This window comes from Garra rufa, chromosome 14, assembly GCF_049309525.1.
Source record: "Garra rufa chromosome 14, GarRuf1.0, whole genome shotgun sequence".
Lineage (NCBI taxonomy): Eukaryota > Metazoa > Chordata > Actinopteri > Cypriniformes > Cyprinidae > Garra > Garra rufa.
In genome coordinates this window covers 19,418,770-19,446,024 of record NC_133374.1, presented here as the reverse complement: position 1 = coordinate 19,446,024, position 27,255 = coordinate 19,418,770, and the positions used below count along the sequence as shown (strand labels likewise).

General features: G+C 35.9%; 2 protein-coding genes across 2 annotated transcripts in view; both read left to right on the top strand.

Annotated features, from left to right (window-relative positions):
• The first annotated feature begins 802 nt into the window (after window positions 1-802).
• aifm4 (apoptosis inducing factor mitochondria associated 4) lies at window positions 803-9,624 on the top strand. The gene is made up of 18 exons (XM_073818019.1): window positions 803-1,064; window positions 2,137-2,246; window positions 2,453-2,562; window positions 3,644-3,688; window positions 3,767-3,842; window positions 4,609-4,721; window positions 4,854-4,940; window positions 5,026-5,117; window positions 5,233-5,363; window positions 5,436-5,551; window positions 5,631-5,702; window positions 5,786-5,849; window positions 5,945-6,021; window positions 6,091-6,208; window positions 6,884-6,982; window positions 7,072-7,147; window positions 9,085-9,189; window positions 9,338-9,624. The coding sequence occupies exons 1-18, from the start codon at window positions 997-999 to the stop codon at window positions 9,369-9,371; spliced, it is 1,593 nt and encodes a 530-aa protein (XP_073674120.1). The 5' UTR covers window positions 803-996; the 3' UTR covers window positions 9,372-9,624.
• A 1,435-nt stretch (window positions 9,625-11,059) lies between these two features.
• pak4 (p21 protein (Cdc42/Rac)-activated kinase 4) overlaps window positions 11,060-27,255 on the top strand; it is a 36,514-nt gene continuing 20,318 nt past the window's right edge. The window contains exon 1 of the mRNA XM_073817624.1: window positions 11,060-11,191. The gene's annotated coding sequence lies outside the window, so the exon portion shown is untranslated. The remainder of the gene's footprint in view (window positions 11,192-27,255) is intronic.

Below are 27,255 nucleotides of genomic sequence, written 5' to 3'. Positions count from 1 at the left end.
CACATAAAAACTGTAATATTACTGATAAACGAACTTATTTTACTAGAAATGTAGTCACTGAAAGAGTTCTTAAAGATTACTATTAATACTTAGTACTACTACCACCACCACTACTACTACATTTAATAAAGCATTGCATTTATTGATTTTTGTATTTATTTATTGTTTAACATTTCAATACCCTACTATTTTGAATTTGATCTTGGAAAAAGGGAAGATCTCTCTCTACTTATTTGTTTTCATACTAACACACGCATTATCAGTAATGCACATTAGAAACAGAAAACAGAAGTTATATCACAGAAGTGGCTCATTACTAGCATCACTCGCACATTTTGATGTCACCGCCATGTTCGCTGATTGGCTCTCAGCCTCGCCTCTGCTGTGTCATGATGAGGTGTCAGCGATTTAACTGGTTTATCCTGAATGAACTGCAAAGAAACGGACAGGTACGGTAGCAGTTTGCGAACCTGAGAGCATCGTCGAGACAGGTAGGCTAGAAATAGGAAAATAAAAAAAGCACGCTAGGACGACGCGCGATACTAGCAACATTAGCCTGTAGTAAGTAGGCTACATATATATATATATGTGTGTGTGTGTATTGTGTTGTCGTGTTAAAAGTTATCTCAGCTCAGGGTGTTTTGTTTCAGTTTTCTGCGAAGCAACTGACAGCTGGCAATGCGCTTTCCTTATAAAAAATGAATAACTGTATTACTTCTTCTCTTGTACAATCTCTTGTGTAACCGCGTTGCGATGATGCCAAGCGCAGTTTTCCCTAATGATGCGTTTTGTTTTTACAGATGAGCGGTGAATTCTCTGCACTTGAACTCTTCTTTCATCCTTGAAGCTAAACAGCAGAAGAAGTTGATTTACCAGTCGTGCTTTGGTGTATAAAGTTAATATACACACACCTGTTCAACAGTCACAACCGTTGTTACTTTCCCGTGGTCATTACTAATTAGCTCGTTTTTTCTTAAACAGCTGATAACACTAACAATGGAAACAAAGCAGTGTGATGAGATTACTGAGATGGTGTGTTTAGAGTCAGATTTGCAGGATGGACAGTAAGTATTTTTTTTATTCATTTGCAAAGTAAAAAAAACAACCTTGACACTTGTATGCTTATCTTAGTTATTTTATTTAAAGGGATAGTTCACCCAAAAATGAAAATTTGATGTTTATCTGCTTACCCCCAGGGCATCCAAGATGTAGGTGACTTTGTTTCCTCAGAAGAATATAAACCAAGATTTTTAACAAAAGTGGAAGTGGATGGGCACCAGACTTTTAAAAGTAAAACAAAACATGCACAGATAAATCCAAATTACACCCTGCGGCTCGTGACGATACATTGATGTCCTAAGACACGAAACGATCGGTTTTTGTGAAAAACTGAACAGTATTTATATCATTTTTTACCTTTAATACACAGCCACATCCAACTGTCATGAGCACGAGTTTAACATCAGGCACGTTACATGTGTGCACACTCTGGCGTAGTATACGTAAACACCGGAAGCGATCTGTTGCATTTACACAGTGCACAGAGATTGTGGGTATTGTGGCTATTTAAAATGGTAATTACTTGCACTTATCCTGATTGTTCAAACTGATTTAAAGCTAAAATACGTTTGCAAACTCATCCAGGACTTTTCACCTATTTCCCCTTACGGCGTTTGCGTATACTACGCTAGAGCGCCTACACGTGTAACGAGCCGGATGACAAGCTTGTGCTCATGACAGATGGACGTGGCTGTGTATCAAAGGTAAAAAGTGATATAAATACTGTTTAGTTTCTCACAAAAACCAATCGTTTCATGTCTTAGGACATCACTGTATTGTCACGAGATGCAGGGTGTAATTTGGATTTGTCTGTGCATGTTTTTTATTTTACTTTTAAAGGTCTGATGCCCATCCACGCCCATTGTTTGTCTGGCAGACTGCACCGGTTTTTGTTAAAAATCTTCGTTTGTGTTCTGCAGAGGAAACAAAGTCATCTACATCTTGGATGCCCTGGGGGTAAGCAGATTAACATAAAATTTTCATTTTTGGGTGAACTATCCCTTTAATTAATAAAATAAAATAAATAATACAGTTCATTTCATTTAATTAACAATGTCACCTGGGTTCGTCCTACAGAATGAAACAGGTTGTGGTGGACCAGAATAAAATCTTGTTGGTGCGCAATAATGGAGAATTTACTGCTGTGGGTGGTCTGTGCAGTCATTATGGCGCCCCACTTATCAAAGGTAGTCTGACACAAACAGTACAATAAATAACCCTGCCCTATGTTTACTTAGCACTGTAAGTACAATGAAAGCCATTTTGTTTCTTCAGTTTATCATTCTGTGTCTTTCACCTTTGTCGTTTTTCTGAACTATCCAGTTACATTGCCATTATTTAAGTCAGTGGCATTGTGTTTCTAATGATCATAAATGGAGTGCTGTTTTTGTAGGTACGTTGGTTGGAGATCGAGTTCGTTGCCCGTTTCATGGGGCGTGTTTCAATACCAAAACTGGAGATATTGAGGAATTTCCAGGATTGGATTGCCTGCCTACCTTTAAAGTATGATTAAATGCCACATGATTGAATACACTTTTACAAAAATAAAAGTTCTATATTGATATAGATGGTTTTATGAAGAACTTTTCTAACATTTCTGTTATACAAAAGGTTCTTTGTAGTAGAAAAGATTATTCAGATTATTAAAATGTGCATCACACTAAGAAAAATAATGGTTTGTTTAGAAAACTGCTTACAGAAATGTTCCAAAAATGGTTTGTCTACTGCAAAAACCAGGAACCTTTATTTTTAAAACTATGCTACCAGTCAACATTTTTTAAACAGTAAGATTTTTGATGTTTTTTTTTTAAATCTCATCTGCTCATCTGCATTTATTTGATCCAAAATACAACAAAAGCAGTAATATTGTGAAATATTTTTTACTATTTAAAATAACTGTTTTCTATTTGAATATATTTTAAAATGTAATTTATTCCTGTGATTTCAAATCTGATTTTTTAGCATCATTACTTCAGTCTGTGATCCTTCAGAAATCCTTCTAATATTCTGATTTGCTGCTCAAAAACATTTATTATTATTATTATTATATTGAAAACAACTGAGTACAATTTTTTCAGGTTTCTTTGATGAATAGAAAGTTCAGAAAAACTCTAAATAGAAAATAGAAATCTTTTAGAACATTAAAAATGTCTTTATCATCTCTTTTGAACAATTTAAAGCATCTTTGCTAAATATAAATATTACTTTTTATAATTTCTTTCCCCCAAAAGATCTACTCAACTGTTTTAAATATTGATAATAATAATAATAAAATGTTTTTTGAACATCAAATCAGCCTATTAGAATGATTTTTGTAGTAATGATGCTGAAAATGTAGCTTTATTCACAGGAATAAATTATTTGTTAAAATATATTTAAATAGAAAGCAGTATTTTACATACAAAAAAATTTCCACAATATTACTGCTTTTGCTGTAATTTGGATCAAATGCAGGCTTGGTAAGCAGAAGAGACTTCTTTAAAAAAAACTTTAAAATCTTACTAGTAGTGTATATCGTAATGTCATAAACCTGTCATATTTATCAGTTTTTGTTATTTTTATCTATTTGTCCTGTTCTGTTAAGGTCAAAGTTCAGGGAGGTAAAGTTTACGTGACCACTGATAAAAAGGTTAGTCTCATACCATTATGATTTTATTTTATGGTTCCACACAAGATCATTAATTGTTCATTTTTTTGCATTTCTCAGAATCTGACGAAGCGTGTCAAAAAAATGAGCAGTAGAGTGCCTGGAGTCTGTCACACAGTTGTTCTGATTGGAGGAGGTAAGGAATAGATACATTATCAGGACAAACCTTTATATATTTAATGCTTATTTCATGCAGGTATACCTTTCACCTCATCCTTGGATGTTCATCACCCTCTAGAGGGTTTTGCAGTGTAATGCATGGGGTCAGCAAATTCTTCCAAAATAAACATTTCCTGATAATTTACTCACCCCTATGTCATCCAAGATGTTCATTTCTTTCTTTAATCAGTTGGAAAGAAATTAAGGTTTTTGAGGAAAACATTCCAGGATTTTTCTCCATATAGTAGACTTCAATGGGGATCAATGGGCTGAAGGACCAAATTGCAGTTTCAATGCAGCTTCAAAGTGCTCTACACAATCCCAGCCAAGGAATAGTGGTCTCATCTAGCAAAACCAGAAGTCATTTTCTATACTTTTTAACCACAAATGCTCAAACTTTACTTTTTTGAACCAAATTACACAGATAAAGAGCTAACGGTGCTTGACTTTTCCAACCTGATTATGCAATGCATGAAGATCCGTATGCACATCGCAGAGTGTTAGACAAGCATTTGTGGTTAAGAAGTATATAAATTTGTATTTTTTTTAGAATATGACTAATCGTTTCGCTAGATAAGACCACTATTACTCGGCTAGGATCGTGTAGAACCCTTTGAAGCTGCGTTGAAACTGCAATTTGGACCTTCAACACGCTGATCGCTGACTGAAGAAAGAAAGACATGGACATCTAGTCTGTCATGGTATGAAATGCAACATTTGTGATTTGTGTTGGTGTTTTACAGGTCCAGCTTCACTGCAGTGTGCAGAAACCCTTCGTCAGAATGATTACGGAGGAAGAATTATAATGGTTACCAAAGACGAGCAGCTGCCTCTGGATAAGACCAAGCTTAGCAAGGTAACAATCCATGAACCATAGATGAAACAAAAACAGATCATAAGATTTAAATGGCGCTCTATTGTCTTACAAACCAGTGTAGTTCCTAGATTACTGTTTATGAAGCTTACTTGTGTTTATGGACCCCTCTAGGCAATGAATATTGAAATTGAAAAGATCCTGCTACGGCAAAACGATTTCCTTCAAGAGCATGGAATTGAAGTGTGGACTAAAAAAGAGGTGTGTTTCTTTTATATATTTTTTATTTTTTTATGATCACATGTCTTCTATTTGTGGACATTAACAATGATTTGTCCCTCAAAAGGTAATGTCTGTTAACACAGAGACTAAAACCCTGACTTTCAAGGATGGCACTAGCCAACACTATGATCAGCTCCTGATTTCTACAGGTGGCAGGTTAGATCATAGTTATTTTTAGATAAAAGTCTCATAAAAATGCTTAACACTATTTATAGTGATAGCAACTATATTTTGCAACATTCAAAAGTGAAGTGTGTACTGTTGTTTTCAGAGCCAGACCTCTGCAGTGTCCTGGTTCTGAGCTTGAAAATATCAAATTCTTGGAGAGCTATAAGGACGCAACAGAAATTTATCAAATGAGTGCTGGCAACAAGGCCGTCATCATTGGAACTTCATTCATAGGTATACAAATTAAGATTGAGAAGTAATCTTTATCATTATTGCAACTTATGACGTTCAATTTTCATTTATCAGGAATGGAGGTAGCAGCTTATCTGTCTGACAAGGCAGCCAGCATCACTGTTATTGGCAGCAGTGAGTTTCCTTTCCAGTCATCGCTGGGTTCAGAAATCGGAAAAATGACAATGCAGGTCAGTGAACACTGATATCTTTTTAATTTTCGGTTTATTGCTATGTCATCAACCACAGGTAGTTTATCTTCTATTAAAGATGCTGGAAGAAAAAAATGTGAAGTTCTATACAAGTAATGGTGTGGCTGAAATCCGGGGAGAAAATGGAAAGGTAAGAAGAAGCGCATTGCTAAACAATTAAAGAGCTGATGTCATAAAAAAGTGCATTATTAACAAACTCACACAATTGTTTAGGTTAAGGAAGTTTTTCTGAAAAATGGTGAAGTCCTTCCTGCAGATATTGTAATTGTGGGCATTGGTATGTACAAAAACCGTTTTGGCATTACAGTTTTGTTGTTGTCACTGAAACCAAGACATTTATTTCTAACGGTTATATTTATGTTTCTTTCAAAGGTGTCATTCCCAACTCTGATTTCCTTAAGGGAACATCTGTGGAAATTGATTCACGCAGTGCTGTTGTTGTTGACAAGGTAACAGCCTTCATATCACACACTTTAATTATAAAATCTAGCAGTTTTTATGACACCTGTGTTTTGCAGTTCATGAAAACCAATGTTCCTGATGTCTTTGCTGCTGGAGATGTGGTGTCCTTTCCACTTCCTTTGATTGGCCATAAGAGAGTCAATATTGGACACTGGCAGTTGGCACAAGCTCATGGTACCACTTGATATACAGTAATAATAAGAAACTGAATGTTTAAAAATACAAAAGATTGGGTTTAAAAAAAGAAATACTGTCAAACTAAAAATTATTTAGACACCAGATATAATTTTGGATATTTTTATGCTGAAAATAGTGGGTGCAGGACACTATAGTTCATTTATATAAATGAAGATAGCAAAATAAAGTAAACTGTGACATATTATACCCAAAAAGTCTTCATATAGTGGACTACCAGTAAAAGTTGGAACCAAAAATTTGATTTGACATTTTGACATGACCATGTTTCTATGAAAGTTATCAGACATTATCAAGATGAATTTGTTCTGACACAGTTTAACTTATCACAATTTTCTAAACTATAGCAAAAAACTATGATAATGTGAGAAATTTTGAAGGTGTCAGAAAATTTTTTGGTTTGACTGTAATTTATTTGTGGTTATCAAGATGAATTTAACTGAGTTCTTATCATATTTTATCACCATTTTCTAAACTATAGCAAATAAACTATGAGAATGTGAGAAATGGTAAAGGTGTCTGAATAAATTTCGGTTTGACTGTACTTTCAAAGCATTTATTCAACAAGGACACATTAAATTGATCAAGACTTTTTCTTTGTTTGTAGTAGTGTTTGTGGTAATGTGAAAAATATTTGTTTGTGGTCCTCAACAGGAAGAATCGCAGGCTTAAGCATGTTGAATCAACAGGTTGCGATAAATACTGTGCCATATTTCTGGACAATGCTGTTGGGAAAAGGTCTCCGATATGCAGGTGATCATTCCAAGATAAATCTCCTTTCTCTGAGCAAATATATTTTAATGAAACCATTTTAACTCTGCATCTATTTTTAATTCTACTAGGCTATGGAGAAGGATACACTCAAATTGTTTTCAAAGGAAGCACAGAGGAAAGAAAATTCTTGGCTTTTTATATCAAGTAAGCTAATAGTTTATGAAGAAGCATTAAAGGATTAGTTCACTTACAGAATAAAAATCTCCTGATAATTCACTCACCCACATGTCATCCAAGATGCTCATGTCTTTCTTTCTTCAGTTGAAAAAAATGAATGTTTTTGAGGCAAACATTCCAGGATTTTTGTACATATAGAGGACTTCAATAGGAATCAATGGGTGGAAGGTCCCCAAATGTAGTTTCAATGCAGCTTTAAAGGTCCCATATTGTCAAAATCGAAATTTCCTGGCTTTTTTCATGATAACTAAGGTCTAGGGGCTATGTAACTACCATATGAGTTTCAAAACAGTCAATCCACAGTAAACTGCACACAGCCTGCTTAAAGTAGCTGTTCATTTTCAAGAGCCGCTGTGACTTCCGTAACGATGTGACGTCCGATCGACTCAAGTCACCGCCCCGAGCGCCAACCACCGTCCCACCCTCCTTTTGTCAAACCCAGACAACAACGCATCCATTCCATTATTGAGCAACAACAACACGAAAACAAGTGGAGAAAACCCTGTTCAGTCTATAGATGTCGAAACTACATCATTGCACAGGCTTCAGAACAATGTGAATATAAGAGACCAGCGGCACGTCAACTTCAGCCTCTTTCACACAGCGATTCCGGTAAATACACGGATAATGTGTCCCATGATTTGTTCCGGGGTTGTTTAATTTGGTTCATTCACAGTTGTTTTCCGGAATCTGTGCATGCTTTACACACAACCCATAAAGACATGTGACGTTTGGATGTGAGATGTAATGCGATGCGTACGTTTCACTAAACTGAAACTAACCTGAACAAACTGTGCTTCAGCACTGATAGTGAGGAGCTGGCTCTGTCTGATCGCTGCTTCATTCCACTTTGCACTTATTTTTTTGTCGTGAAGAGTCGCAGGGTAACGTGCATCATCACTACAACACTGCCTTTATGGCTCTGGCTTTTGTTCACACAGCACTCGTTCCCGTAATTTTCCAGAAATCAGCGCGCATTGTGAAAGGGGCTTTACTAAAGCAACAGTTATGTAGCTTACTGCATTCGGTGTTTGAAAAAGAAACAACATTAATGATCATTCTGAAATATCCTGTTGAGTATCAGCAGGCTAGGCTCTCTTACTTTTCTCTTTCTGAGCTCGCTTACAGCATACGTGACCGTAGTTACCTGTGATTGGCCTGGCTGTGCGTCACTCAGAAAACAACAGGCCAATCAGAAGAGAGGCTCATGAATATTAATTAGATGGGCCAAAATCGACCTGTTTTTGACAGAGCTCCTAAAAAAGGAGCTGTAAAAATATATTGAGATGGATTTTGGCACTTATACCGCAAATATATATTCTTAAGGACATCAACAACTAAAATAAACCTCCAGAAATGTGTACAATATGGGACCTTTAAGGGGCTCTACATGATCCTAGCTGAGAAATAATGGTCTTATTTAGAAAAACAACCTGTCAAATGATCTGTCACTAGCTCAACCTCACGCATGATGTAGGCGTAAGTATCGACCTGTTTACAATGCAAAAAAGTCAAACAAATATAGTATATTAATTATATTAAGTATATAATTTAAATAATTATTATTAAGTATATTAATTGAAAATGACAGATCATTTCACTAAATAAGACTCTTATTCCTTGGCTGGGATGGTGTAGAGCCCTTTGACGCTGCATTGAAACGGCAATTTGGACCTTCAACCCACTAATCCCCATTGAATTTCACTATGGTGAAAAATCCTGGAATGTTTTTTCTTTTCGACTGAAGAAAGAAAGACATGAACATCTTGGATGACGTCGGGGTGAGTAAATTATCAGGAAATTTTGATTCTGGAAGTGAACTAATCCTTTAAACATCCATCAAGTGGTTTATATCTTGCAATTAGGATCTCTCTTTATTCAACACTGTTTATATCATAATCCAGAGATGAAGAGGTTGTTGCAGCTGCCAGCATGAACTTTGACCCAGCTGTTGCAAGGTTGGCAGAACTGTTATTGATAGGGAAGAGGTTCACTAAGGCTCAGGCACAGTGAGTATCAATAAGTTACAAACCCTCAAATCATTGTATCTATAACCCATAACTAAGAATTGAAAAGCAATTATTAAATTTATTTGCATGCATTTCAAAAGTGAAGTCAGTTTTTAGGACATAATACAAGAATTTGCTGTTTTCACAGATCTGATGATCTCAGCTGGTTGCAGCTCCCATGAAAGTACTTTGGCAACACTTACCTCGATGACTGTATTGATCACAGATTGTCCATCTGTCATTTTATTTGACTGACTGACCTATAGCTTATTTTCAATAACAAAGACATATTGGTACTGTGATTTAACTTCCATATAAGCTTTTTCCACATAAATGTTGTTTTTTCCTGGAAGGGATAAACAGTTGTCATGCAGTTATTCTTAGAAACAGCTGAAGACCAGCTGCAGCACTTGAATGTCATCAGTGACTAAATAATGTGTGATAAGCATTGTGCCAGCAGGAAATTATTTCTTCTTCAATGCCTATAATAGATTCATTCATTCATTTATTTATGAAATACAGGTGTTTAACATAAAATACATTTACATATAGTAAGTATCTATTCATGTATAAAACATTCACAAGCATTACATATAGTAAACATGGTTACATATATGTACATACTGTATGATTTTGAGATCCATCTGAACTGAGGGACTCATATGCAACTATCACTGAAGGTTCAAATGCTCGATGCTTCAGACGGAAAAACTATGTATTAAAAAACTTTTTTAATTTAAAGATCACAGTAAATTTTACTTAAATTTGTCTTCTGGGTAACATGTTAGTATCTTCTGTAAGGCAAAACTAAATAAAAATATGATATTTAGGCAAAATAAGAAAAATGTACATCTCTGTTCAAAAGTTTTCACCCCTGACTGTAATGCATTGTGACTCTTCTGGAGCATCAGTGAGCGTTTGAACCTATATTTAAAGTTGCATGTGAGTCCCTCAGTTGTCCTCAGTCTGAAAGATAGATCTCAAAATCATACAGTCATTGTTGGAAAGGGTTCAAATACACAAAAATGCTGAAAAACCAAAAAATCTGTGGGACCTGAAGGATTTTTCTGAAGAACAACAGACAGTTTGTTAAGGATAAGAAGTGACCAAAAAAAAATCAGCTGTGGATCATTCAGGTAACAAAACAGTATTTAAGAATCAAGATATAAAACATTTTTATAAATGTAACTTATTTTGTAAACGTCTTTTGAAATACCTTATTCAGGTCAGTACTAAACAAACAAAAAAACACGTTTTGTCATTTAAAATATTTTATTTCTTATGGTCACTTACAATTATATAAAAAAAACTCTTTGTTAAAAACATTTAAATATTTATTCGATAAATATTTTAACTTAGGTAAAATACTGCATTGTGTTAAATTACTGAAAGATTTGCTACTAAACTGATTATTGTGATGCATAATTTTTTTTTTTTTTTTTTTTTTTTTTTATTCAACAATTGCACAATTTACAGGAATGTCAGTCTTCATTATAAAAATAACAAATTGTGCATTTTCCAAACATTGCAGGTGTTTTAACAAAAATAAAATATAGACAAGACACATATCATCACATTTTACCAGGGGAAGTACGGGGTTACAAAAATATATCAAAGTGTTTACAAACATTCACAGTTTTTGTTGCCTTTTGATTAAGAGAATGCTTAATCGAGTTGACATATTGCTTGACCTCATTGTTAAAAGCAATAAAAGATGTTTTGGAATGCGCAAACTTACATATTGTGATGCATAATATAGTGCGTGCTGTATAATACATGATGTAGCCTACACTGTGAGCACTGCAGTCTGGGGGCAGTGCGCGACGGTCAGTTCCCCGGATGAAGGCTGAGTGTGAATATGGCGCAGAGAGCACGAGCAGCGCGCTCGTGAGGGTTTCTGTGACTGATACGCGCACTTAGCCCGCTTAAGCTAACTTTACACACAAGAAACTTCACCGACTCTATGAAGTTTATTTCTCGGCGGACACACTTCTCACTACAGGTAGGACGTCTTTAAAACGACTTGTGTTACAAACGCGAGCTGTTTGTATGCCAGCGCAGGTTGTTTTCGTGTCAGCCCGTAGTTTCGGTGAGTTTGTTCGTCGTGCTAATTTAGCTAATTCTTCACAGCTAGCTGGGTAGCTTAGGCTACTCAGTGTCAAAACATTAATTTAAGTCATAAAAGATACTGAGTAGAAAGTTGCTCTGTTTTTAATATCATTTAAGCGTTTTTATGTTTTCAGGTTTAGAAGGGAATTATTTACAGTAATTGTTCGTAAATATTAACGTTACCATTATTCCAGCTACTTTTTTCACTTAGACTCAGGAGGTAGCAGATTTGCGAGTTGTTCCTGAATTGCTATTAGGAAAGGTTATACTTATTTAAAATATCAGTGTTAGAACGCGCCTAAAACTACTTAAAAAGTTTAGATGAAGTGTTCATGCGTTACTGTTGGAGTTAAAACAGCAGCCAATGACATGATACATCAAATAAGTGACACAAATGACTCAAATGAATTAAAATCCCTGTTTTCTTCGAGCTTTTTAATTTTTCCCAAAATGTGGGAGCGGTTTTTAACAGGACTGATACGAGTACTTAGCTATTTTTACTTTGTTTTACATAAAATCTCATGATAAAGGTCGAAGTATAACGTTACCTTTATCAGCCAACGTTTCTTCTCCGTGTATTTTAGTCGTGTAACGTTTAGTATCTATAGTTTTGAGTGGGCATTATGTGTTTGCACCTGTATTATCGATTCTGGTTGTCTGGGATGTAAGTTGTGTAAAGCAATTGTTTAATTATTTATCAACATATTCAGGGTAGGTCAGCTTTTTTGACCTCAACTAAAGCATGACAGTCTAGAAACAGTTTGCATATGTTTTTTGTTTTGTATCATATTTGATACATCATGTATGACTCACATGGTATGATATATTGAGAATATGATGAGTGGAAAACAAACCAGTTTTATCCGGACAAAAATGAGAAATATGCATTTTGGTGCAGTTGCTGATAGCTGATGGACAAAAGATCAATAGTGTGTCATGTAAATACATTTTTATAACAGTACAGTAAGCAGCTTGCATACAATGCTTGTAAATATTAGTTGTCACTCTATATATCACAATAATTCGTCTTGTAAGATAATGTTTAAATGTTTAGTTTTATTATTAAAGCTCTGTGGTTTCTATTGCATGGTTAAAACATACATACCAGTCAAAAGTTTTTGAGATTTACGAATGTTTTAAAGTCTCTTCTGCTCAGCAAGCCTCCATTTATTTGATCCAAAGTACAGCAAAATCATTTTTACTATTAAAATAACTAATTTCTATTTGAATATGTTTTAAAATGTAATTTATTCCTGTGATTTCAAAGCTGAATTTTTAGCATCATTACTCCAGTCATGATCCTTCGGAAATTGTTCTAATATTCTGATTTGCTGCTATAAAAACATTTATTTACTATTTTAACTAATTTACTATTATGTTGAAAACAGCTGATTAGATTTGTTTCAAGTTTCTTTGATGAATAGAAAGTTAAGAATTTATCTGAAAAAGAAATCTTTTGTAACATTATAAATGTCTTTATCATCACTTTTGATCAGTTTAAAGCGTTGTTGCTAAATAAAACTATTAATTTCTATGATTTCTTAACCAAAAAATAAAGAATTTATACTGACTCCAAGCTTTTGAATGGCATGGTACAAAAACGTTTTATTTCAGATGAATGCTGATCTTTGGATGTTTCTATTTATCAAAAATAGTATGTAACTTTTAAATATTGATAATGAGAATATCAGTTATTATTTCTTGAACAGCGAATCAACATATTAGAATGAGTGGAATGAATGTGACACTGAAGACTGGAGTAATGATGCTGAAAATTTAGCTTTGATCACAGGAATAAATTACATCTTAAAATATGTTCAAATAGAAAACAGTTATTTTAAATAGCAAAAATATTTCAAAATGTTACTGTTTTTGCTGTACTTTGGATCAAATAAATGCAGGCTTGGTAAAAAGATGAGACTAATTTAAAAAACATTACAAATCTTATTGTTCAAAAACTTTTTTTTTTGGTAGTGTATAATATTTAATACTTAATTTAATTTTCAAGTAAACCAGCAAGTTCGGTCCAGCAAATGTTCATCTTGCAATATAACTAACAATATAAAAGATTTTGTGTACTTAAACATCATTAAAGATATCACGCAAAAAGATTCTAAAAGCTGACACAATTATCCTAAAATGTGTCTTACATGCTAAAAATTATTAGCCATTAGATGACAGAAGGTCTGCAGTAGATTGTGTGAAACTGGTTTTTCAGCAAAAGTTTTGATTATGTCGATAATCTAACAAGTATGATTAAGTAAGCTTTGTAGGATTAAGTGTTCTCTTTCCTGACTAATTTAGCAGATGTCACCTGTGCGTTAAACATGAAATATTGGAATGCTAGCAGCCTTTTTATCTTTGTGTTGATGAACTGCTATAAAGTGTGATAAGACATTCTTACAAGTTGCTCAATAGGTGATGGAATTGTCATTCAGTATCTCTCGTAGCTGTTCCTCGCTGGTTGTAGTTTCACTTTCTTTGTGCCTGTGCTACCAGCAGCCGAGGGTTTGTCAGGATATGTGAGCTTCGAGGAGGTGTGATGGGAGATTCAGACAGGGGTGCAGTCTGTACCGGGCACTCCAAACATTCCTTAAATACTTCAATGCTGGACAGGGTCACTCATAATGTGCAATCTCCCATGCTACCGCTTACTTTAGCCCAGCGTTTGACTTTGTCTTTCAAAGGCAGTGTTTAACAATGTCAGTATTAATTCAGATAGAGCTTTGTTTCGAGCAAATGTGTGATATTAAATGTTGCAATTTCCTGATAATTTACTCACATCTATGTCATCCAAGATGTCTGTCTTTCTTCAGTTGCAAAGAAATTGAGGTTTTTGAAGAAAACATTCCAGGATTTTCTCGATATAGTGGACTTCAATGGGGAACAACGGGTTGAAGGTCCAAATTGCAGTTTCAGTGCAGCTTCCCAGCGGAGGAATACATGTCTTATCTACCGAAACAGTTTCTAAAAAAAAATTGTTTATATACTTTATAACCACAAATGCTAATCTTGCACTAGCTCTGCAATGCATATGTTTATTTTCACGTATTATGTAGTCATGTTGGAAAAATCACTCATGGTTCTTTATTTGTGTACTTTGGTTCAAAAAGGTAGAGCGACAAACTCTCTTTTCTCCTTCAACTTCAAAATCACCTGACATTGTTGTTTTTAAAGTTAAAGTTGTCCTAAAACCAAAACAATACCTGTTCTTGTTTTAGGACAACTTTAATGAACTTTTTTTGATCCACTTCAAATGTTGACTAGTTGTAGTCAAAGAACAAATTTAATTAAAGCTGCGAGCAGCGATGAACGGGCCCTCGCACCCGGGCTCACCGCCGACCGGTGGCTTCAGGAAAACAGCAAACGGTGGGCAGTATGCTTTTAATACAGTAAATGTAGGAGAAATATGTCAAAGTCACTTAAATGTGCCAAACTTGCCGCTGCCAGCTGGTGGCGCTATGCCTATAACTGATTATTGGCATGTAGATGTGTTCAGGCCAGCACTATTATCAAACATATGAAGTTTGGTGCAGATTGACCTTGGTATGTTTGAGTTAGTGAAATATATGAGATATCCTGCTGCCAACAGGTGGCGCTATGATAATATCTGGATATTGGTCTTTAGGTGTCTTCAGGCCAGGACTCTTACCAAACCTGTGAATTTTGTGGCAGATCAGACATTTTCAGGCTAAGTTATAACCACTTCTATGTCTATGCAGAAACATCAAACTTTGTCAGGCCACCACGGACATGCCCTTTAATGAAAACTCAAGATCTTCACAATTTAACATCTCTAAGGCCTCAAGATCAGACTGACCAAATATAATGTTGATTTAATTAAATGCAATCAATGCAAGGACTTCAGATAGATGCCAACTGTGAACCAGTATGCTACAAATGATGATAAGAACATGATTCATGATGATAGCAAAATGTTATTATTGCTTCCTTTACATCCACCACTTCTGCTTAAATGTCATTGTTACCTATCTGTACAATTTTTGTGTGGATATTGCTTTGCTGGTGACTCCTGTTATAAGACATCACTCTTAAGTGCTACATAACTAAGAATCAATAAGGAAGACGGTGCCCAGTTGGCACATGCATTCACAGTAACCCTCTGCTAGTTTGGATTTAAAGTTTACAGAATTGAAAGGGTTACACTTTAAAATCAACACACAGACACATACACACAAAATATAAAATGTTGCCATCCAGTTTCATTTGTTAAAATTAACTATATTAGTTAACATGACCAATAAATAAATAGCATTTATTAATGTTAATTAATATTAAGCTAAAAAAAGTATTCATATAAAGTTTATGTACTGTAAATTAACATGAACATGAACACAGTTCATGGGGGTGTACAGCAATACACAATAAAGTGCTCTATAAACTCTTCATTCTTTCAAAATATCTTTAAAAATCAAGTTGAGTATTTTAACGGGGTGATATATATATATATATTTATAACTGATCTTAAAATTATGGTTTTCAGATGTTTTGAAGAAATTAACAGTAACGTTTGTTTTGTTGTCAAAGTTTGTCATAATTTTTTATTATAATTATTTTATATTCAATAAATAACACTATGTAAATATTGTCTATCAATGAAGATAAATTGATCATGCTAAAAAGTTGTATTTTTTTTAATCTTTTGCTATGTGACTGAATAGGACAAGTTCATGGTACAGTTAAGTAAAAAATAAATAAAAAACAACAACTGCAAAATACGAACAATGAAAGACTAAGTGACCCTTTATATTTTCTCAAAATATCGACTCTCAAAGATCAGACATATTTATGTAATTAAAATACATATGTGCATTTTTTGTTCAAAGATGGTCTGTAGGATGGCTCTCTACTCTGTCACCCTCTCTGCCTCTCACCCCTCCCCCCTGCAATAATGAGCTTCTCTGTGCCTGACTGAACGCACACACATACTGTAGAGACATTCACCAGAGTGACAGCAGGTTTCTGAGTTATTTTTTTAATTTTCTTTAATTCATTGAAGCTTGTATAAAATTAATATTTCCAGCACTTGCTCAGAATGATTAGATCTCTGTGTGAAAAAAGTTTTAAAGAGTTTGGATGCTGCACTTTAAAGATATAAAAAATTAGGGTTATGTTTTTTACTATATCTTTAAAAAATCACCACGTCAACACCGTTCGAGATATCCAAAATCCGCTCACAATTTAACATCTTCAGAATCTTCTCTTCATGTTAAAAAAGTTTGGTGTGAACAGCTGGTTGTTCTTAGGAGTAGTGTGAATTTGTTTACTACCTGATTTTTCAAAAAATCCACCTTCAAATCAAAATAGCCGGCTTTCTGTTGGTCTTAGCTAATGAGTTTGATTTAGAAAGTTGTCCAGATTGATGAGAACAATATATGTACAGAGTTTGGTGACTGTAGGAAAAACTAACCCCCCAACTTTTGTCAAAAGATGGCGCTATAGAGTGCCTGCTCCACGCCCATTTATGACCTTTTGCCAGTGTCTAACTATCATTAATATTGATGTGTGTGTTGAGTTTCATAAAATTCTAAGCATGTTATCTGCCTCGAAAAGACAGGAATGTAATTTTAAAGTTTGACACGTTGCCATGGCAACAGCATTTGATTTATCATCGACCCCTTTACATATTCTTATCGGCCGTGTTTTGACATGATTTTGATGAAGTTTAAAGAAAATCGAGTAAAATTAAGAGGCTGATTTCAAAGCATTTTGAAAATGACACGTTTCCTGCTGCCAGTTGGTGGCGCTATAACTTTGACTCATAATAGTCACATTTATGGAATCGGCATCATACAACGAACAAACTGGTGAAGTTTCATCAGAATCAGGCAATGTGTGCAACAGTTATTAGACACTTCCTGTTTCTCATTTCTCGCCATAACTTTGTCGCCTTGCCACGGCCAAACCGTTCGAGATATCAAAAATCTCCTCGCAATTTAGCGTCCCCAATGTCTTGAGATCATGCTGACCGAGTTTGGTGACAATCCCATGGAATTCCTGGGAGGAGTACGTTAAATTCCAGAGCATGCGCTTTTTAAACAGCCCTAAATATCTCACTTCCTGTTGCGTGGAGCCCATGACATAGAGTACAAAAGTTGTTCAGCTCGATGAGTTCTATATGTGTACCGAGTGTCATATGAGTACGTGCAAGTATGTGTGCGCAGTACATCAAGTTTTCAAACTGTGTTCCAGGGGGCGCTGTAAATGCCCTGAACCACGCCCGGGTCCCAGCCTCTGTGGCGTCCGGACGACGACAGATTCCAACGTGTGTGCAAATTTTCAAGAGTTTTTGAGTATGTTAAGGCCCCCAAAAGTGCCCCAACGGTTGAAAAAAAAAAAAAAAAAAAAAATAAGAATCCTTAGAAGAACAATAGGGCCTTCGCCCTTTTGGGCTCGGGCCCTAAATATTTTAGTTTTCTAGTTTTAGTCAATTAAACCTTAGTCCCATTTTCATCATGCTGTATAGTGGTTAAACTGATTAAAAAAAAAGTTTTTTACACAATTATAATCGTAATGGTTATTTACTTTAGCATTTCAGGTATTGCACTTTTTTACCAGTAAGCACAAAGCAATAGAATGTCAACACATACAGTTTACTTTACCTCACCAAATGTACTGATTTATTATAAGCTGTTTATTATATAAACTGGCTGAGTCACACTTGTATTTAGATCACTAAACTCCAGCTTTTCAGATCATCATCAGCGGCGCTTCCGCAATGAAGAGTAAGCTTGTGCGCATGGTTGCCAGATTGCAAGAAAAAAGCAAACCACCAGGCAGAAAATGCATCCTTTTAACGGAGAAGCTAAAGTGGGATTGTGTAGAGCAGTGTTTCTCAACTCCAGTCCTCGGGACCCACTGCTCTGCACATTTTGTATGTCTTCCTCATTTAAGGCACCTGATTTTGATCATCAGCTCATTAATAGAAAGATTCATGAACTGAACTGAGTGTGTCAGACTCAGAAACATACAAAATGTGCAGAGCAGTGGGTCCCGAGGACTGGAGTTGAGAAACACTGGTGTAGAGCACTTTAAAACTGCAATTTGGACCTTCAACCCGTTTGCTTCCAGTTTGGAATCCAGGATATAAAGAAAAATGGAATGTTCTCCTCAAAAACCTTCGTTTCGACTGAAAAAGAAAGACAGTTCTATCTTGGATGACATGGAGGTGAGTACATTTTCAGGAGAGTTTTATTCTGGAAGGGAACTAATTATTTAATTCAATGACCAAGGATACTGTAACTGAATGGTGACTGTTGGTTATTGTTAAAACCTCAATGCAAGTTGTTCAGTAGTGCATTACCTAATTGCCCACGCATCAGCTGCAAAGTGATGCCACTGTTGAACTTGCATGTGTGTTTGGTGAGTCCCTTTACTGAACACTGTACTGTTGTCTTTGGTGAGATGTGCAATCCCTTCTGTCAGAAAGCCTTCTATCAAGCTTGGACCTGCAGTCAAGTGCACATAAAGACTTTTTGTGTATGAAGCACATGCGGAGCATTGTGGGATGTTATCACATTGGAGTTGGGCTGCTGCTTTTATTGTTGCACAATAACAAATAACGGTTGTTGGCCAACAAGAAAAGCGCTGTTGTTTTTGTTGCATTATGCATGCATTACCTGGAGTATTCAAAAGAAGACTCAGTGTTTTGTTTGTAATGAATGGCATGAAACACCAATGATCCATGTCTATTCAAAGTGAGAGCTGTTACCTTCTCTGAGACCATTAGTTATGTGCTTGCGAAACAGAAAATGAGACCAACTTGATCTGAAAGAAGTGAAATCGCATTACTTTTCTCCTCTTGTTTTAATCACAGCATTTCAGTGGACAGAAACGGCAGGCTCTGTAAACACAGGGTTGGTCTGATAAGAAGACCTCTAATGACAGTGTTACTAGTTCCAAGGTCAAGCTGTATTTGCAGTGCTCTCTACTGGGCTTGTAAAAACAAACATTGCAGGCCTGTTTCTGCTAAGCTAGATTTATCCTACAAGTACGAACTTTACTAAAGTATTTTCAGCCTGTTTTGAGGGGTCAGTATCCCTTCTTATTAAAAGCCATTCGGCAGAGACGGTCTTCCTGGCCAGGGCCCATCTCAGCAGCGTTGACCACAGAGATGTCTTTCTCACTGTTCACCAGTGCATAATGGTATGTGGCTGGAATGCCAAACTCAACCAGGAAGTGTTTGACTGTTTGAGTTCAACTGCTTTACACTTCTTAATGTCAGCCACAAAGCCTGATTGATTAGTTTTTTTAGCTCTCTTTTGTGAACATTTCAAACCTTTTGTCGGCTGATGCCACCTATGATCATAGAGCAGGAAGTGTTTGTGGGTGATTCATTTACACTGATTGTATAAGAACTCATTGAGACTTACAAATAAAGAATTGCATTTGTCTTTCTGTATGTGAGAAGCAGCTGTAGATCTCTGCTGGAGCACTTGTTCCTGTCACTCATAGTTCATCCTCACCTGTTGCAAATAAACAATCTCACAGGTGCAAGTTAACAGCCTGAGTTTTACTCTTGCTCTGTACCATGTAAAACTAAGCTGTGTTTGAAATTGCTTCCTTTCCGTTTATATTTTTCCAGCTCAGCATAATTCCAAGTATCTTTGGGCATGGAAATGCTGCAAGGTTTGAGTGGGTGATAAATAAAGATAAATAAGTTAAATTAAATGGATGACCTGTATAAGATATTTCACATAAAAAAATGTTTTCATATAGTCCGCAAGAGAAAATAATTGTTGAATTTATAAAAATGAGTATAAAAGTTTAGGGCTGCATCAACGAATCGATAAAATCGATTACTAAAAGAGTTGGCAACGAATAAACCTCAAGGCGAGCAGTAGGGATGCAACTGTGAGGAAATTTCCCCACCGGTTAAATTTTTTTCGGATCAAAAATCAAGCACCTTGATCGGCCCCGATGTTCGGCGGAGATTATCTGGTAATGTAAGGCGTTCGAAGATCGAATCTTGCACCTCCCGGTCTGCTAGCACACAGATCGGTGCTGCCCCGATTTATATCAAACATGTTTGATATTTAAGCCTACTTTGGCTAGTGTACTTTCACAGCAGCCAATGCGCGATCGCAAAACAGCTGCTGTACGGGTCGTTGGATAGTGGAGATGGAGAAAACTACTTCTATAGTTTTTGTAACACTGTCTGTCTGTATAATGTGTCGAAAACATACCACAACCGTAAGGAGAAAGAGGAGCTCTGCTGAGGTGAAATTGTCTCAGTTTTGAATAGGGCTGTGACGGTGGCACGTTGTTTTTTTATATATAGCCTACACTACAGTCAGCGAACAAGCAGCCTAAAACGCTAAAATAAATCAAAGAAATAATATGTTTAATTAAGAAAGTAGCCTAAGAATATTAAATAGGCTATTAAACAAACATTCCTTGCAACAATGTCCGACAGTTCATCATTTCCAGTCCGACTGTCTTTTTTTTTTCTCTTTCTCTTCCTCATTACACAGCTGCTGTTTTTAATAGCAAAGTGATTACATTTATTTTCGTTTCTTTAGTTTATAAAGTTAATTTAGAGATATATTTGGAACACTTTTTGTTTGTTAAATTCAAGTTTTCATTTTTTAAAGTCATGACCTAGCAAACAGCGGCAGACAGATCAATAGCCTGCTCAAGTCATTGCGATTTAAATTAAAATCCATTGATATAAAAAACTTAAAACATTTCACAATATTAGTTTAATCATTCAATCAATATAAATCCAAAGTTTGTGCGGAGAGAAGCGTGCTTTGCAGGACATGGAGACGCTAGTGCAATGTGGAATTTCTTTTTTTGCTCATAAAGGTAAGAGTAAAATACCACCCGGAACTGTAAAGGGTCTACCTTAGTTTCCATCCATAAAGATGCATTAGGCATTAATGAGCAGATGGCAGGATCGTCAGCTTCATCTTTGCAACACTGACTGAATCAGAAAATACTAGTTTATTAATAAGTAATTCAAATATTTTCTTAATTTTTTGCCCTGACACATTCATGGTAATTACTTTTGCTGGGGCTTTGATGCCAGTTTTGCGTGCATTTGAATGCGGAACTCTTCCAGCTGGTCGCTGCTGATGGCAGGACGCAAAACACCGCCATGGCAGAATGAATGTAGCAGAAAGTTAGTCAAGTTGTCCCGTTCCAGCGTGCAAAGTCACATGACTTTTTTAATGCGCACTGAAGAAATTAAATTTGAGAGGCTTCTTGATGGGAAATGCATCATGTACACCACCGCAAGCCACTGTCTTGACGGATAGTATTTTTATAGTTTATTTAGTTAGTTAGTTTATTTAAAAAAAAGTCTATATATTTGGCAGATGTAAAGCATACAAATGTATGTTTTTTGTGTTAGTCCATTTTTATTTTATTATTATTATTATTATTATTATAACAGTTCAAGGAGCAACTTGTTCGTGCACTTTCTAAAGATTTTAGTTCTGTTTTTGAATAAAGGGTTGTAAATTAATCCTTTTTTTAACCCGATTCATCGATTAATCGAAAAAATAATCGACAGATTAATCGATTATTAAAATAATCGTTAGTTGCAGCCCTATAAAAGTTTACATACGCTTAATACTGTGTTGTTACCTGAATGCTCCACAGCTGTGTTTTTTTTAATTTAGTGATAGGTCATGATTCCCTTGTTTGTCCTGAACAGTTTAACTGCCAGCTGTTCTTCAGAAAAATCCTTCAGGTACCACAAATTCTTTGGTTTTTCAGCATTTCTGTGTATTTGAAAACTTTCCGACAATGACTGTATAATTTTGATATCCATCTTTTAACACAGAGGACAACTGAGGGACTCGTATACAACTATTACAAAAGGTTCAAATTAGGGGTGGGCGATATGGCCTAAAATTAATATCACGGTATTTTTCATCTTTTGAACGGTGACGGTATAATATCACGGTATTACTTTTTTTGGTACATTTTGGGAGGAGTAGCCTGTCCTGTCCCTTTAGTATGTGAATAAAGTTAATATTTTTATAATATAATAAGTAGGGGTGCACCGATCCGATATTAGGATCGGATATCAGCCCCGATACTGAAAAAATAGCTGGATCGGGGATCGGAAAAATTAACAGATCCACGGGCCGATCCTTTTTTTTTTTTTTTTTTTTTTTTTTTCTTCCTCCGTCGCAGCCAGTGACTGTAGAGCCCTGCACGGGCCTTAAAACGAAGCCCTAGCCCGGCCCTGGCCCTGGCCCGAGATGCACAGGCTGTAGCCCGGCCCTTGTCCGACAGCTTATCAAAAATTTTGGCCCGAGTCCGACCCGAAGTCCGTCTTTTTTTCCCACCAAACAGCTTATACTGTTACAGCCATTAAAATAGACCAGATTTGTATTCAATAGAAAGTTGATGTTTTTTCGTTTCGTTATTTTCATCAGAATAATTTAGAGAAATGTTTGGAGTTTTTTTTGTTTGTTTTTTAAATGTAAGTTTTAGTTTTTTGTTTTTTTTAAGTGACATCGATATCCAAGCGGTATGTGGTCCACAGTGAGTTTACTCAATTTAACCTATATATCAAATCAACACTTGACTAGTCTATGATACAATCCACCGATATAAAACAAACATCAATATATCACAATGTTAGATTTAAAGTTTATTATCACCATCTCAGAACAAAGGCATTTCGAACAAAAATAGAGAGCAGGGCAGGCAGCTCTGCTGCGCAAAACCGGAACATGCAAGTCGAAGTGGTAAAGTAAACCAATAATGAACAAATATATAAAGAATAAATAGCCTAATGGCACACATTTATCTAGGTTAAACGATTAAACTAATATTGTGATATGCTTTTGGTTTGCTATGGATTTTAATTTAAATCGTGATGACTTGAGAAGGCTAAATTGTTCTCTCTGCTGCTGGCCGCAATTGGTCGTTACTTAAAAAAAAAAAAAAAAAAAAAAACTTGAATATAACAAATAAAAAGTGTTCCAAATATATTTCTAAATTAACTTTATAACCTAAATAAACGAAAATAAAAGTAATCACTTTGCTATTAAAAACAGCAGCTGTGTCACCTCCACGGTTTAAAACATAATTATTTATAAAAATACAGAATATAGAAAATGCATATCTTTAAAATGTTGTGATGTAACAGCAACGTAAAGCCATTGTTTTTCACTCACTGAAAGCCACATCTGTCAGCGCAATGCGCCGATCTCTGCTCTCCTCACTGGCTGCACGCACGACTGCAGACACACCCCCTCTTGAAATTTCGGCATTACAAGTTTTGCAAATCGCTATCCATTGGTCTTTCTCAGATATACTGAAATACGTCCTCACAGCAGAAGTGTTGCTTCAGACAAGCACGTGCAGGCTGCGTTTTCTGTTTGCGTCAACATACTGTTTCGGCCGTGTTGTTTCGGTGATAAAAGTCTTTCGGCCGAAAATGCACTTTTGAGCCATTTTCGGCCGAAAATTTTCGGTGCATCCCAAACACCGCGCCATTTTTTTCATTCTTCTTTTATTTAAATACTCTTTACGGTGTCAGTAATTACTGTGCTGCTAATTTCTGATTTGGGAGTGAATTGTTTGTTAAAATGTTAGGCTACCTTATTAAAAGTATTGCTCTTAACAGACCTGTGTGTGTTGTATCACTAGCGCAGTGTCCGTTCTCGAAGCATGTAAGCTCTGCCTGCGTGAGGCGCGCCGCTTCCAACTTGAAATGTTCTATTACAATTTATTAATTCTGAACGTGTTATGTGTCCATATTGCACCAAAATGCAACACTGCACTCCTTTGGGTCCACAGCAAAAATCGATTGAATGAACTGTTCTCGACATAATAAAAAAGCAAACAGAAAGACACACAGAGATTCCTGCCTTTATTAGAGAGAAGAATATGTTTAGCCCCTCCCTCCGATGCTTTGAATATTCGGTATTGATTACTACCGAAGATTCGAAGCTCAAAAAATGGTATTTGGACCAGCCCTATTCAATACATTACATCTGTTTTGTCTTAGTTAGGAAAGTAATGTTTAGTTAGGAAAGTTTGGTGTCTTTAGTTTCTTCTACATGGTGGAAGGAAGGTATAAGGTGGAAGTTATGCAGTTTATTATTAATTCAAAAATGGTATCGGATCGGTATCGGGTATCGACAGATATACAAAGCCCAGGCATCGGTATCGGTATCGGGACTGGAAAAGTCGGATCGGTGCATCCCTAATAATAAGTAAATGGTAGGTATCCTTATCAAAAAGAGACATGGGAGAGTATGCATTCTTAACATATTTATTTTGCAAAAAACCTAAAGATCTTACTTAACAGTGTACAACAAAACAAAAATTATTTTTTATTGAAATTTAATTTCTGCAATATTTAAAACCTTTAAATAACTGGGGGAAATCAACCCATGGCAACAGTTTAAAAGTATAGACCAATTCTGTGGGGTAAAACGCGGACTTGGAATCCCTGCATCCAACACGAGCTGCTGGAGTTAATGTCATTGCACACATGAGTACGAAATTTTCGTCCGAGATTTTTGCACGTAAAAAAAAAAAAACAGGTTATGTTAATAGAGTTTACACACTGCCTCTGAAACTTTCGTCCGTCATAAAAAAAAATCGGATCGTGTTTGATTTTCTGCATTTTCGCATCCATAATAAGCATTTTGATAAGGATGGCAAATATGAGAAAACTAAAAAAAAAATGCATATGAAAATCGGACTCCGTGTACAATGACCTTTAGATTTGAATGATCACGGGTCGAAATTAAAGAGAGATTAAAAACATAGACTGGAGGATTTGCTGCAATCTTGTACTCACTGACAAATATCTATTAACGTTATAAGATGTGCTGCTCCCTTTACACAGAGTGTGCGTTATCGCAAAATCGAAAGTAAAAGTAAACAGGCCGGTCACGTTCGCCTCGCGCCCGCTCAATTTGTGATCTGCTGTGTAAATCCTACGGCCGGCCGCCCGGAAAAGTCCCGGTCGTCCCGATTGCCACTCCGCCCCAGTATAGGCTACAGGCCCGACCTTTCTTCACGGTGTTTCACCAGTCGTTTAATGGCCACTCCCCTTTTACCTACCACCTGCAAAGCTGATACAAATATGTTTTACTTTTTCATTTACAAGATATATAGTATAAGGACAGGTATTCAGACCACAACTGAACATTTGAAGAAAAATTAATGCCTTATTATTCAGAATTAGCTATTATTGATGTAAATGCAGCCGTTCGAGGCACATAATCGATTTATTACGGTATTAGAAAATTCATGTCGTGGCGCAATGTCACACCGGTGCTGACTATGACACCGGTGTATCGCCCACCCCTAGTTCAAATGCTCACTGATGCTCCAGAAGGAAAAGCGATGCATTAAGAGTCAGGGATGAAAACTTTTTGAATTTGAAGATTAGGGTAAATTCAAGTTTTTGTCTTCAGGGAAACATTTAAGTATTTTCTGTAGCTTCTGAAGGGCAGCACTAAATGAAATTTTTTTTATATTTAGGCCAAATAAGAAAAATTTACACATTCATTCTGTTCAAAAGTTTTCACCCCTGGCTCTTAATGCATTGTTTTTCCTTCTGCAGCATCAGTGAGCATTTGAACCTTCTTTAATAGTTGCATATGAGTCCCCCAGTTGTTCTCAGTGTGAAAAGATGGATCTCAAAACCATACAGTCATGGTTGGAAAGGGTTCAAATTAGGGCTGCACGATATTGGGAAAATATGCGATGTTGTTGAATATTGCGATAACGATATTTCTTGCGATATTTATTTTTAAAATTATTATTATTATTATTGTCTATTTTTAATCATTTACATATGTAATGATCATACTAAAATAAACAGGTAAAAGATATTCTTCTGTCATCCGAATTAAATCTAACTTAATAGAAAATATGAGTACATCAACAAGATGTTTATTTTCTCTATTATAGGTAGAGCCATTAAAATTGGAGATAACCACTGCATTTTTAAAGAATCTACAGTATAAATAACAAAAAATAAACGACCCAGTTCTTTCTTAGTCATTTAGACAATAAATGCAGCCATTAAGTAGGCTACTGTTTCAAGGTAAGGTAAGGTAAACATTATTGTCCCTCGCAGGGAAATTTGTCTTGGGCCCATCACCCATGCTGCAATCAATTGACAGACAAACAAAGCACTGAAAAGCTACGCAATATCGCATTCAAAATCGAATGCGATTCATCCGTGATTTTGAACGCGATATTGCGTAGCTTTTCAGTGATCTACGGCTCAGTGTTTTAAATACCGCGCCATTTGAACGCACGTGATGGAGATTTACTACTAATCACAGAACCGGCTTTACTGATGAGATACGCATGACAATCGCATGCGATTTATTGCACAGCCCTAGTTTAAATAGACTGTATAATGCAGGACATGAATGCATTTAACTTGCTATTACAAATGCATAAGTAGTGTTTTGATGTTTTAAAACAAAACATTGAATACTAATATTTGAAATGATTTGGGGGGAAAATATACTTCAAATATAAATCTAAAATTGCCAGTGGGTTGTGGCAAATCACTGCATTAGTGAGTCATTGAGTCATTCATTCAGCCAATTCCTTCAAACAGCTAATTTGATTCAGTAATGATATAATGTCAGATTGCATACTGTTTACACAACAATATTATTGTAAGACAATACATATCGCACACCCCTACCACAAACCTGGCAATGTATGCATGTTACAAAGTAAAGTTACTACTAGGGTTGTGCCGATAGATGATAGTATCGTGTATCGACGATAGTCAGAGATATCGCCTGTTGCTGATGCCTTTGACCATAGTAATTCGATTGTTATCATTATCCGTCAAAAAGGCACCTAACTTTAGCGATGCAGCGTGGAGAGTCGGTTCTAGGATGCCTCAGAAACTTGCCGCGGTATAAGCACAAGCATAGAGTAGATAGCGCCGCAGATGTGTACAGTGAAAATGAGTAAGAGATTTAT

Bases quoted from the DNA above. Each gene is read 5' to 3' on its own strand.
- aifm4 (XM_073818019.1), top strand. From the start codon at position 997: ATGGAAACAAAGCAGTGTGATGAGATTACTGAGATGGTGTGTTTAGAG. The intron at 4,722-4,853 runs GTAACAATCCAT...GGACCCCTCTAG, and splicing joins ATAAGACCAAGCTTAGCAAG to GCAATGAATATTGAAATTGA. The intron at 6,209-6,883 runs GTACCACTTGAT...GGTCCTCAACAG, and splicing joins GCAGTTGGCACAAGCTCATG to GAAGAATCGCAGGCTTAAGC.